Genomic DNA, 12,810 nt, shown 5'->3' with positions numbered 1-12,810 from the left:
AAGCTCTGGGCCAGATTCTCAACTAGTGTAAATGGGCCCAAGCTACACGGATGGCAAAAGAGCTCTGTCCATGTGTGCTAGCTGAGGGTCTGGCCCTCTTTTTCACTGGTGCTTTTGTTGTTGCTATTGGTTTTGTTTTAGATACCCTTGGATTTTGCTGTAGATATTTTACATGCCCCAAAGACCTGGAAGAGGCACATGATTCTTGATAATCCATCCTTCCAATATCCAAAATATCTAGCCACCTAGCACACTCCAAAAAGATTTTTACTTTGAATATATTTTGCTATGAATATAGGTGAAAATCACTTATACAAATGCACACACTACGCACACCTCTTGCCGTAAGTACATAATATACCATTGAGTGGCATTACATACTGTGCTGTACTAGTAATGGGAGGCTAGGTGAATAGTAGATAATTGAATTCCGGAGGCCTCATAATCAGGTTATATCCAGACTCTCTCCCCTTCAAACATGTATTGCCTAGCGTGAATATTTTATGTTTGGAATATCACTCTGCTGGTGCCACTTCCCAAATCCCCTAGGCCACTGACTGTGTCAGAGATATCAAGATGTTTGTTGCCCTCTTCCCAAGCAGATCTGTCTCCTGTCCTCAGCCCTGGCTGGGGATCGTGGGAGGTTGGTATTACCAAGAAGCTGGAAGGGGCTCCTGGGAGCTTGCACAAGTTCCTTCTTCACAAATCTGGCCTTTCATTAAAAGGCAAATTGCAAGCTTTCATTAAAAAAGGTTTCTAGCTCTATTCCGTGGGGAATTAGCCTTCTACTGCATAATCTAATTTCTCAGACGGGCTCCCCAAAGACCCCAAGGCCATGTGTGTTATCCTGGGGGCTGAGCTCAGGACGGAGATTTTGGCTTTGTAGCATAGAATATATTTATACTTCCATTATGGACTAAATGTTCAAGCCTGGGTGACTTCAGTCGGATCTGTGGGTGTTCAGAAGCTCTGAAAGTCCAATCACTTATATTTAGGAGCCTAACTAGAAATGTAGGGCTAAATAAAAAGCTTCAGGCTTTTCCCTCTCTCGTTCTCTTTCTATATCTACACATTCAAGTGGTGTCATACCGGAATAAAACTTTCCAAGATAGACAATGAGTAGCCTAAAAGAATGTCAATAGTCAGCAGACTGAGCTATTTGCTGCATCATAAACATGGTGTCCAGATCAGTGTTCCTTTCTTTATTCTCAGTCATCAGCTCTTTGGCTCACAGAGATTATGCACAGATGGTGTCTGCACCAAACACTCCTAAAAAAAGTTTGGGCATGTTCCATCTGATCACAACAGGAAATGCGAGCCTATAAGTCCATATGATAAACCAAAAAATGAAAAGTCAAAGAAAGCCTTTTCTTCACATCAGCTGACTAAAAACTAATAAATCATTTGCTCAACAAGAAATTGGTTATTTTCAAAGAATGGAACTGAGGAAATCCCGACCAAATAAATAAATAAATAAAGAAAGAAAGAAAGAAGAAGCAGCAGCCCTTTTAAGACCACTTTTTGGTAGTTCCATTATTATTCCCAGAAAGCAATAAGCAGGTCATTAGAAAATTCAACACATACATTTCCTGAAGACTTATGGATTTCTACTACAGCTATCTTAGAACCCACTACGTGAGTTGATATCAACATCTCGGTAGTCATTCTGGATGTGTTTTTCTTGTATTTTTCCATCTCCTGGGCACTGACTTAAGGCTTGTCATTCCCAGCCAAGAGCAGTTGTGGGAAAATTAAATAGCATATATTCCTATCAAAGAGAATGGAGTAAAGGAATCAATAGAAAACGCCATTATTTTCAAAAGCTTTAAACCATTTACAAAGCAATCTCACAATCAGAACACAGGACAATGTTAAAGTGCCTTCCTAGTAAGAAACCTGTGTGACCTCTGGGTTATGGCAGTTGGTCACTAGCAGATCAGTTTGGAAAACCAGTGGACATCGACAGATCACAATATTTCAACTGATCTCTATCCTGTCTAAATCTGTTCAATAGGAAATATTTTTTCTAAGGAGAAACTTAAAATATTATAAAGATGAAATGGATTATGCAGAATCTGCAATCCAAAAATTATTCTCATGAACTATAAAACCATTGAAATCATTCTAAATCATAATTTAATGGAAGAGAAATGCCAGCAATTCTCTAGCCCTACGTATGCTAAAATGCAAAACACACACAATTTAGAAAGACCATCAAGGCTGACTCAGTGGTTGGAAGGTAACACTGTAGATCCTGGGAAGGTGAGATTAGTTCTTTGTTACTGTACAGGGGTACTTGCTGGATGGCTAAGTATGGCATTAACGGAACATCTGAAGGAGAGTCAGCGTTGCAAAAGGTTGCAAAAGGTATTTTTACAGCAACAGGTGGGAGAAACATAATTAAACATAGCCGCTAGGCTAAGGCTTTCTTGGAAACAAAATTGCACACAAATCCTGGATTACAGTTGTGTAGGTTGAGAGAGTTAGAGTTGGGGGAACACCTCTCCTCAAGTTCCAACATCTGTTTCAAACTGTGTAAGGCTGTTTTGGGAAAGCTAGTCTTGTCCTGAATTCCAAGACTTGAATCAAACTTGTGTCTTCATAAAGATGTGCCAGCTGTTATTTCCCCATATGCTTGTCTTACCTGTTGCTCTACACAAGTCACTTTGACTTTCCTTCTAGCACTCCTTTTATGACAGGAGCAGGAGGTAAAATTAGAAAACTGTTGGCAATGGTAAATATTTACCAAAGAGGTCACACAATTGCACCTTGTTATGTGACTGTGAAATGAGTCATAATGGCCTCAGAAACGTGAATTGTGAATTTCCTGGCTGCTGTGGACTGAAATGCCAACCTAAATGGTACACAGATGTATTTTGCATAATAGATTCAGAGCAAAAAGAGATTCATAGAATAAGCCCAGAAGAGACCATTATATTCAGGAACTCAAACTAGATATCACAGACCCTTTCACCCACTTATTGAGCCCAATAACCTGTTTGTGTGTTTGGCTAAGCAAAACTTCCAGAAAGACCTCCAGTCTTGAAGGCACCAAGAGATGGAGAATCCATCACTTCCCTTGGCAGTTTGTTCTAATGGTTAATCACCCTCACTATTAAAAATGTGTTCCTAATTTCAAATGTGAATGTCTGGCTTCAAGCTTCCAGCCACTGGCTCTTGTTATAACTCTTCTCTGCTAAACAGCCCTTTAGTAACCAACATTTTATCCCCAGGAAGGTACTTATACTCTGTAATGAAGTCACCTCTCATTTTTAATACGCTAAACAGACTGAACTTATTAAGTCTTTCACTGTAGGGCATTTTCTCCAGCCCTCAAATCATTTTTGTGGCTCTTTTATGCACCCTCTCCAATTTTCAACATCCTTTTAAAACTATGGACACCAGAACTGGATGCAGTATTCCAGGTCTCACCAATGCTGCACACAGAGAGAAAATCACCTCCCTACTCATTGCTCCGTTTACATCCAATGACTGCATTAGCCCTTTTTGCTACAACATTTCCCTGGGATCTCATGCTGAATTTCTTATACCCTCGAACCCCTAAATCCTTTTCAAAGTAACTGCTTTTCCAGAATACACTCCCCCATTCTGTAGGTATAGCCGTCATTCTTTGTTCCTAGATGTATAAATTTGCATTTGGCTCTATTAAAGCACTTTATTTAAAGGGGCACAGCTTACTAAGCGATCCAAATCACTTTATGACTACCTTACCCATATCTCTCAAAGGATAACTAATAATACACCCACACCTGTTTTGGTTATCAACACACCTTTACATGTATGCTCAAACTACACATAGCTTCTGAATGCCACTGTATTTGCAACTCCAGCTTTGCAAAGTTATGAAAATATACCATCCCATAAAGAAAAATCTACTCACCTTTTTATCCTTCAACAATTATAATGAGAAAATTGGTTGTATTTTACTTCCATTTATCTTCCCCTCCCCCCCACCCCAAAAAAACAACCCATCCCAGGAAAGTAGTTGAGCAGAATTTTGCAAGGCTGCCTTACTCATAAAGCACAATGAAGTATCATGATTTTCCAAAGGAAAATTTAAATATGAGGTACTGTAGTTTCTTCATGTATTGTGCACATATGGAGATGGGGAGATAGACCTGAGAAGCACAAGGGAGACGTTAAATTATTTTCTCTCCAGTAGGTCTATAAAGCATCTCCTTCATGGAGTCTTGAGGATCCCTTCTCAGTTTTCCCCACTCCTGAGGTCCCATATCACTGCTCTACTGGCTGAAGAAGACCAAGGACTATGAATTTGACCTTTGGTGCTTGCATGGCACCATTTAGCCTCTCTCAGTATATTTGATTTTCCTTTGTATCCAGGGTTCCTGTCACAGTAGCTTTGGGAGTGGTTATGAACCACCTTCTTTGAATTGTGTCTGTACACCCAAACTAAATAAAACTATCGCCCATGGCTTTTTCCTGTAATCTACAGCAGTTTGTTCCAACCGCACTACTGTAATGCTAAGTGTTACAATAACAAGAAAAAAGCCATGCTAAACCTAATACATAAGCTAGAAAGGAAGGCTTTAAAGTGAAGGCAGCCATAGAGCGCAAAGCAATGTCTTGTGTAATGCAGTTTTTGTTGATTTCCATCAGTTGGTTCTTAACTCCTTCTGTGCAGGAAAGTTATAATATATTTGTAAAGCTCTCTCAGCGTACATAAGGTCCTTTGTCCTGCAATACTCCCGGAGATACGAGGCTATCACAGAAGTGCTGGTGTCTAGTAATATATAGGCTACCTGTTTTTACGGCTAATTTGCTGTGAACAGCTTGTGGCCCACTAAGACAAAACTCCTTCAGTGTACATGAGTGAGACAGCATCTCCATGAAAATATACGAACATATATTTTAATAGAACCACAGGAGCCTTCCTGAATCTGGCTCGTATCAAAGCACCTTAGTTCAGGTCTCATGACGGCAGATAATATTACTCATGTGCCTCTTTTGGTGTGCTGTATAAACATGAGGATTCAGATCAACTTCCTTTGAGTTTAGAGTTTGACCTTTCCAAGGATGAATGTGCAAAACTTCCACCAGTTACGTAAATGCTTTAACTTAATCAATCATTCCCCACAGCAACCTTGCAACTAGTGAACATAAACATAAGACAATTATAGTAGGTAACCTGGTTGAGGCCTAAAGGTACGACTGAACTACAGGTGTTTAATAAAATAGGAAGATAATATCTCTTACATATTTAGTGAACAGAAGGAATTCCCCAAACTCTTGATCCCCATTGGTTCTCAGTTCCAGTCTCCCTCCGCTAAGGTCTGACTAGATGATCCACTTAATGATCCCTTTCAACCTTAAAATCCATGACTCCACGTCCCAGTCTTCTTCCTCTACAACTCCCAGTCCCACTTTCCTTTCCCTCCACAACACCCAGACCTTGTCATGTGTTTCCCACACAGGTTCCTTGTCTCAATTAACTCCTTGTCCCTCTCGGTCCAGTTCTTGTCTCTTCATTCAAATCAGGCAGCTTCCTCCTCCAGGCCGCCTGGGTGAGAGCAGGTGGAGCATTGAAAGCACTGGAGAGACAGCATCCCTGCTCTCAGTTCTGGTGCCCAGCACTGGCAGCAGCTCAGCACTGCAATTGCAGGGAAAGTCCCAGGCTGGAACATGTCCAGTGAAGACAGAATAGTTGGAGATTTTAGCTGTGAAGCTCTAGTCAGCCTCTTCTGAGGATGTAAGAACTGAGATTTTTCTAAGCCTTACAATTCAGCCAAATTTGGGCAGATTTTTACAAGAATGGCAAAAAGGCTGACCAAAAGCCCCCCCCCCTGCCCATTTTAAGTCCCTGCTCCAAAGCATGGGGGTTCTAGAACTTCTCAAGGAAAGGTCTCAAGAGTGTTTTTAACATGGACAAAAAGTATTTTTCATAGCCTTGAAAGAGCAGAACTGTTTAGGCTGAAAATTTCCAAAATAAAAAATCATCCGGAGTCAAAAATCTGGCATGGAAAATTTCAGTCAAATGGTTAAAGTTTGACAAAAAGTGATAAGCAACTGAGAACAGGGTCTTATAGTGGAGAGAGTTAGGCAACCTCAGTAACAGATGATGTTACCAACTCGGCCTATAATTAATTAAACTAAGGTCTGGAAAAATACAGGTCTGTCTCATCTTACACTGGGGTTACGTTCCGCAGTCAGCGCCTAAAGCGAGAATCGCGTATAGTCAAAATTATATTGAGAGTAATGGCGGGCGGAATCGCCCGCACTACAGAAACAGTATTTAAATTGTTAATTTTCTCTTTTTGTTTTTGTTTTTGCCGACCGCATAAAGCTGAAATGGCGCATGTTAAATGCGCCTAAGATGCGACAGACCTATAGTAGTTATGTGGTACTTGCATTAAATTGGACTCATTGCTTCACACTATTTTTTCACACTTATATTATAATTAAGCTCATGTCCTTCAACTAGGATATATTTTATTGTTAGAAATTTTGTCAAGCCTTAGTGGGGATAGCCTAACATAAAAACAGTAGAGAGGGCAAATAGGTCTCTGTACCCACAGGGCATTTTAAACCTATTTCATGTTTCATGGAGCATTGTGCTTGGTTAAATAATAGATTGTGACCTAGAAAGATGAATAGGGATGGCTAAGTCGACCACGATGCCAATTCTATCATCAGCATAGTACAATACTTTCAGCTACGTTATTATTCTTACCATAATAGTGCTCACAGTGTGATAGGCGCTGTCCAACAATATGAAGTGGGACACAATTTATGCCCTAAAGAGCTCACAGTCTGAGACTCTCTCAGTTACTTCAGTTCCAAGCACTTCTTCAGTGATAAATAGGACTTCTGTGAAATCTGGTCTTTTGTGTGCTTTTACCCTATGCTATACAGATTTCACAGGGGAGACCAGTGTTCGGTATTTGGTAGGGCCCTACTAATAAATGACTGAGCTCTGCAAAACCACAGGCAGTAGTTTACTGAACCAGATTATGAGGCCCTGCCAGCTATGAATTGCCAGTCATGCCACATTGGTAATGAGAAGCACAGAACCAGGTATAAAACTGGAAACAATGACAGAAGTATGTAAGAAATAGTCAACAGCTACTGATTAGTCAGAAGGGGACACAGTGATACCAGGAAGTTTCTCTGAACTCTGGTGTGCTCAGCTACCTAAAACAGAAAGTCAACGCTAGAACAAGATCCTAGGCAATTTCAGTGGGCAGCAGAAGTTTCAAAGAGAGCACATTTCTGCAGGGACAACTCTTCTGTAGCTGCCAGCCTGAGCCTTACAAAAAGGAGAAAAAAAGAGCAGGAGATCAAAACTAAGAGAAAAAAGAAGGATGTACAGTAAGACAGCAGTGTTCAGTAGGGGAAAAAGCTCCCAACAAAAAAACCAACTTCCCTCTACTTAATTTCAATATCCTGCATAAATTTTCCCATTGAGGATTACAAGGGCAATCAGAGCTCACGAAAGGGCTACCAATACCTGCTTTTTGTAGTCCACTAACTACAAATCAAGTTAATTTATTTATTAATTTAACCTCTTTGACATTTGTATATGATACAGTATTTTAAAGGTGAACCAATTCAACTCAGTTGCCCATGTTGATTAAATAGAAAAAACTTGTATCTTCCTCTCTGTACTTCCTTCAGAATGTTTATTATTATTAGTATAGTGTAGAAGAAAGAGGAAAGTGGAAACCAAAAAAAAGCATACGCAAGAAGGATCAGTCAGACAAGGGATGAAAACCATTCAGCCCCACTTTTTCCTAACCTTTCCTATTGATCTCTATCTTTACACAGAATGCCACAACTATGTACTCCTTCTGTTCTAGATGTGGGACTCGAGACTGATCAATTAATCTAAATTTAAAATAGTTTAACAAAAAATGGATTCTGATTTTAGACCAGCAGGTAATTAGTCTGCTACCCTATGTGCTTTATCTTATATGAGAGATAGCAAAGTGGACATGAGTATCCAATGAAAGAGTAGGCGTCTTGATATTTTGACCGCATAAAATTAATGATAACTCAGTACACTGAAATATACAGTTTATTTCCTCAAAGTGAAGCAGTACGATTTGTCAGTAGGTAAATGTTAAGTGTCAAGCAAGAAAACTGTACACATTTTCACTCTGGGTTGCAAAATCCAAACAACTGGAAAAACCTGACAGAAATCTTTCACTATACAAAGAGATCTAAAATTGAGAGATGACATAAGGTGAAGTAGCAGCCATCACCTAATGATGCCAAAGGCAAAATATTAGCACCAGAATTTTTTTAAAGCAACAATATATCTATTTACAGATTTACATATAACATTGGGAGACAGCCATCTTCTGGTCCCAACTAACAGAGCTTTTGAGCACAATTTAAAAAGAAGAAAGTGGGACATGGTGAATATATATACTGCTTTGTGAAAACGACAATATATATAGCACTTTCAGTATTGCTATCTTTTTAAGAAAGATCTAAATCAAAGTACTGTACACACATAATGAAATTATATTATTATTCACAGTCACATTTCACATACACATCAGAGTAACCACAATATGTAAAAATTTTTAAAAAGTCACAGGTAAAACAATGCACACTACTTGACTAAAGCTAAACATAATTTATTTGGGAATTATTTAGCTTAGGGTTTCTTATGGTAAAAGAATGGGTCCAAAGAGAAAACTCACTGGTCCTAGTATCAATTAACATAGCAGCAAATATTTGTGGGATTTCATTAGAAGTCTAAGTTTTGTAAACTGTAAGAAGAAATTAAGGCCAGATCATCAGGTAGTCTAAATCAGTAGCTCCATTTGATTTTGATGGAGTTGATTTATACCAATTGACGATCTGGCCCAGGATACATGAATTAAGAGCGTATAATAGGCAAAATGGTCCTTTTAACATTTATAGCTGTCTGCGAAGGGCTTGGTTTTAGAGAAGTTTTTGTGCCAAGTCCCTGCAATGCAAGCAGTTCACTGATCAGGAAAAAGTGACCAAGAGAAGCACTGAAAAAGGAGGATTCTGATAATAGACAAAGAACCTTTTGTCAATATTAAAATTGCAGGAATAGTGTAAAGAGTTGATTTTCTCTCATTCTGTTCAAAGAGTTTGCTACAGACTGGTATCCACGTCAGCCTTAAAAGTAGCTCCTTGTTGCAGAATCTGTTTGTTATCGAAACACAAAGATAAAGGGCTTTCTTTATATAATTTATATAATTTAAATACATGAAGCTAAGATTTCCCTTTGCCCTTAAAAGCTATATCTTAACGTAGAGATAATACATGTATACACAGAGCAATTCTGTAGTATTTGTAGGAGATCAAATCAGTTAATCCCATCATTGTGTTAAGAGATGGGTTAGCATGATGCAAATTATCAGAGTTTTACTGGATGGCAGTGTTACTATATCACCTCCAGTAGTCTTGGACTGACAAAATAGTGTCCTATCATTAAAGTGTATATGTCAACATGTGAAGTGAAAAAAATACAGATGTTCACAGTTACAAACCAGAGTTACTCTGAATACTGCATTGAACTCACGTGGCCTAGGAGTACTTACGTGGCCTAGGTGTTTATATTGCATTTGGTGGTGAGGGAAGGAAGAAAGAAATAGCATTACATGGGTCATCTTGAATATAATTTAACCATTTATATAAAAAAGGTGAACCGTTGAACAAACAGAAGGAAAATAAAAGCAGTTTGATTTGTCCTGTTAACTTAGTGACTCTTTCCTACAAGGTAGCTGTGCTGGGGGGAAACCCAAAGCAGCAAATAGATTTTCCAAATAGTTTAGTTGATAAATGAATTGACCCAAACTGGCAAGGCATCCTCAGTCCCATTTTTGAAATCAAATAACTTGGTAAGAAAAATGTTACAATATAAATGGGCCCACAACTGTTTCTATGCCATGCCAACCCCCTCACCCCCCCCCCCCACAAAAAACCAACACCACGATGTTTCTCTAAACCATGTGTTCTTAACTTGAGTAACATAGATCTTAAATGATTTTCAAGTTGGTTTAGCCAGTAGCCAGCTGAGATTGGTTTTGAAATTATTTTCTGAAAGGAGAAAGTGAGAACTTTTCTTATGAGATACGTTACAAAGAAAAAGTGTCTGATGTACCAGGATCAAAGTGAGAGCAACCTGAATATAATATTAGACACATGACACACACTTCTCCTACTTGATGTGACTGTAAAAAAAAAAAAAAAAAAAGCCCTAAAATTAGAGCTTTTTTATTCATTTGCTTTTGGGCTTCCCAGCAGTTTGTACAGCATCTGAAGACAATAAACACTATCACATAACTTATTTTGAAAATCGTTATTGTTTGCATGCACTATTGCAACAGACTTCACAATATACTGAATTCAAAGCTTAGAATCTAGCCTCTGCCTCCTGCAGAACTTTCTATAGGATAGGTTGAGAGACAAAGAACAGTTATAGAGTTGGGGATTAAAAAGAGGGTTTAAAAAATTAAATACATCATCCAAACAACAAGAAAGATCATTATTGCTAGAGTAGCTATTTTTCTCCTGTCTAACTCTGCCTACTAGACACAGATACAAGTCAGGGTTTTCACTTGCATACTTGGAAACTGTGCCCAACCACCAGTTTTCAAGTCTTTGGTCAGGCCTTGACCTCTTATTTGAGCCTTTCAGGTTGGAGGCTGTCGGTCAGACACTTGAGTTGCTCCTCCCCCAGCTTGATCTTGTCCTCTAGCTCTCTCTGCTCAATGATAAGGGCTGACTTCATCTTTACAAAGTGCTCATAATCTGCTAGGCTCTCTTCGCTTAGATAGTTAGCCAAAATGTCAAAGACAATACGCTCCCGTCGGTCCAGGTTTTCCTTCAGTTCTTTCGCATCTTCATGCTGTTGAGTCAGCAGCTTCTGCTTCTCTACCAATGTCCGCTTAAGAGAAAGAGAAACATATTACAGATACCAGTTCAAGACAAACAGTTTTCTGGTCAACATTGAAGTCAATTTTACCTGCAGGGACAAGGGTGAAGAGGTGTGTGTATGGCGGACTGGGACTAAGGGCTTGTCTATGCAAACAATTAGTTTGTGGCAAGGTAGGAAGCGCACGTACACCACAGTAGCCTGCCGTGGACTAACTGTCTGTGTGGCTCCTGCTGACACGCACTAACAATTTGTTAATGTGCTTTGATCTAGTCCCATTTCAAAAATGACTAGATCAAAGTGAATTAACAACCTGTTATGATGAGTCAGCAGGGTCCACACAGACAGTTAGTCCGTGGCAGGCTAGTTGGGGTACATTCACACCCACATTTCCTATGAACTCAATGTTTTTGTAGATAAGCCATAAAACTGCTGCTTAAAGGTGAACTTCATCTCCCAACTGCCACTGAGTTCTGATAAAATAAATTAATAGAAGGGAATTAAACCGGCAGAGACAGTAAAGCACTTAGGAATACATTTTATAAACACTAGTAAGTAAGGTCCTTATCAACTACTTTAGTGCTTAATGGTTTACAGGAAGAATTATAACAAATACAGCTGCCAGTGGGAAGCACTAACATGAAGTAACATGGATGCCATTCTGATTTTCAGAAATAATTTGCAAGATCTACTTGCAAGTGTAACCAGCAATGAATTAAACCCAGATTAGGTCCCTGAAATGACTGCCAAAGCATCAAACGGTGAAAACAAACTGCTTGGGGTTGAGAAGAGTTGAAAGAGAGCTTTTCATTATGCTTAGGGCCCTACTAAATTTGCAGCCGTGAAAACACGTCACAGACCATGAAATCTGATCTCCCCCATGAAATCTGGCTATTGTAGGGGAGACCGGATTTCAAGAGTTGGGTGGGTGGAGAGCGGCGGCTGCTGGCTGGGAGCCCCGCTCTGAAGGCAGCAGCACCACCGCAGAAGTGAGGTGGCATGCTATGGGGGATCATCACTTTTGGGGAGGGAAAGGGCTGGCCTTATGGGTGGGCAAGGGGGTGACCACCTGGGGTGATGGGGTCACCACCCCGCCACACACACACAGCCAGCCCAAGGCCTCTTTAACTTCTAAGCGCTGAGCTCCAGCTGCTAGTCCTGGAGGGGCTAAGGAGGGCCAGAACTTGTTCCTCTGCATGGGCTACTCCTGAGGCTGGATTAGACCCATCTCTGGGAACCTCCCCTAACTGCAGGAAGCTCCGCGGCTGCTGGCTGGGAGTCCAGCTCTGAAGGCATCGCAGTCTCCAGCAGCAGCGCAGACGTCAGGGTGGCATAACATGGGTCTGGTATTGCTACCCTTATTTCTGCTCTGCTGGTGGCAGTGGCGCTGTCTTCAGAGCTGGGTGCCCGGCCAGCATCTGCCCTCCAACTGCCCAGCTCTGAAGGCAGAAGTACAGAAGTAAGGGTGGCAATACTGCAACCCCCCATAATAACCCCATCCCCACGACCCCATTTTGGGTTGGGACCCCCATGATTATAATACCATGACATTTCAAATTTAAATATCTGAAACTGTGAAATTTACGATTTTTAAAAGCCTATGACTGAAATTGACCAGGATGGACCATGAATTTGCTGCATACTAATCCAATATGAACCTGATAGGGTTTTCTACCTTACTGTAATGTGCACTTTTCTAATCAGAAGTAAAGGCATATGATCATGGGGAATGGGTGCGGGTGAAAGTAGGGGCAGAGAAGCAAAAACAAAAGCACAGCCCCTCCAAAAGATCAGTCTCTTCTCACTAGTCCATGTGTCTCTGCTGCTGGTACCCTGATACATCAAGCAACCAGCTCTGTGGAAATCTCGCCTGACTTTTTATTCTGAGACACACTGGTGCACTGAATCTAGAC

General features: G+C 40.3%; 1 protein-coding gene across 3 annotated transcripts in view; it reads right to left on the bottom strand.

The window, feature by feature from the left end:
- Positions 1–10,453: 10,453 nt before the first annotated feature.
- Positions 10,454–12,810, bottom strand: part of LOC112117173 (protein Shroom2) — a 191,483-nt gene continuing 189,126 nt past the window's right edge. For all 3 annotated transcript variants that reach the window (XM_024215069.2, XM_024215070.2, XM_024215071.2), the window contains one exon: positions 10,454–10,909. In XM_024215069.2, coding sequence (XP_024070837.2) covers positions 10,643–10,909 — 267 coding nt within the window. In that variant the 3' untranslated portion in view covers positions 10,454–10,642. The remainder of the gene's footprint in view (positions 10,910–12,810) is intronic.

Source organism: Terrapene carolina, unplaced genomic scaffold (assembly GCF_002925995.2).
Source record: "Terrapene carolina triunguis isolate 2854851 unplaced genomic scaffold, T_m_triunguis-2.0 Scaffold22, whole genome shotgun sequence".
NCBI classification, from domain to species: domain Eukaryota; kingdom Metazoa; phylum Chordata; order Testudines; family Emydidae; genus Terrapene; species Terrapene triunguis.
Note: the sequence above shows the minus strand (reverse complement) of the source record. Positions and strands in the feature narration are given on the sequence as shown.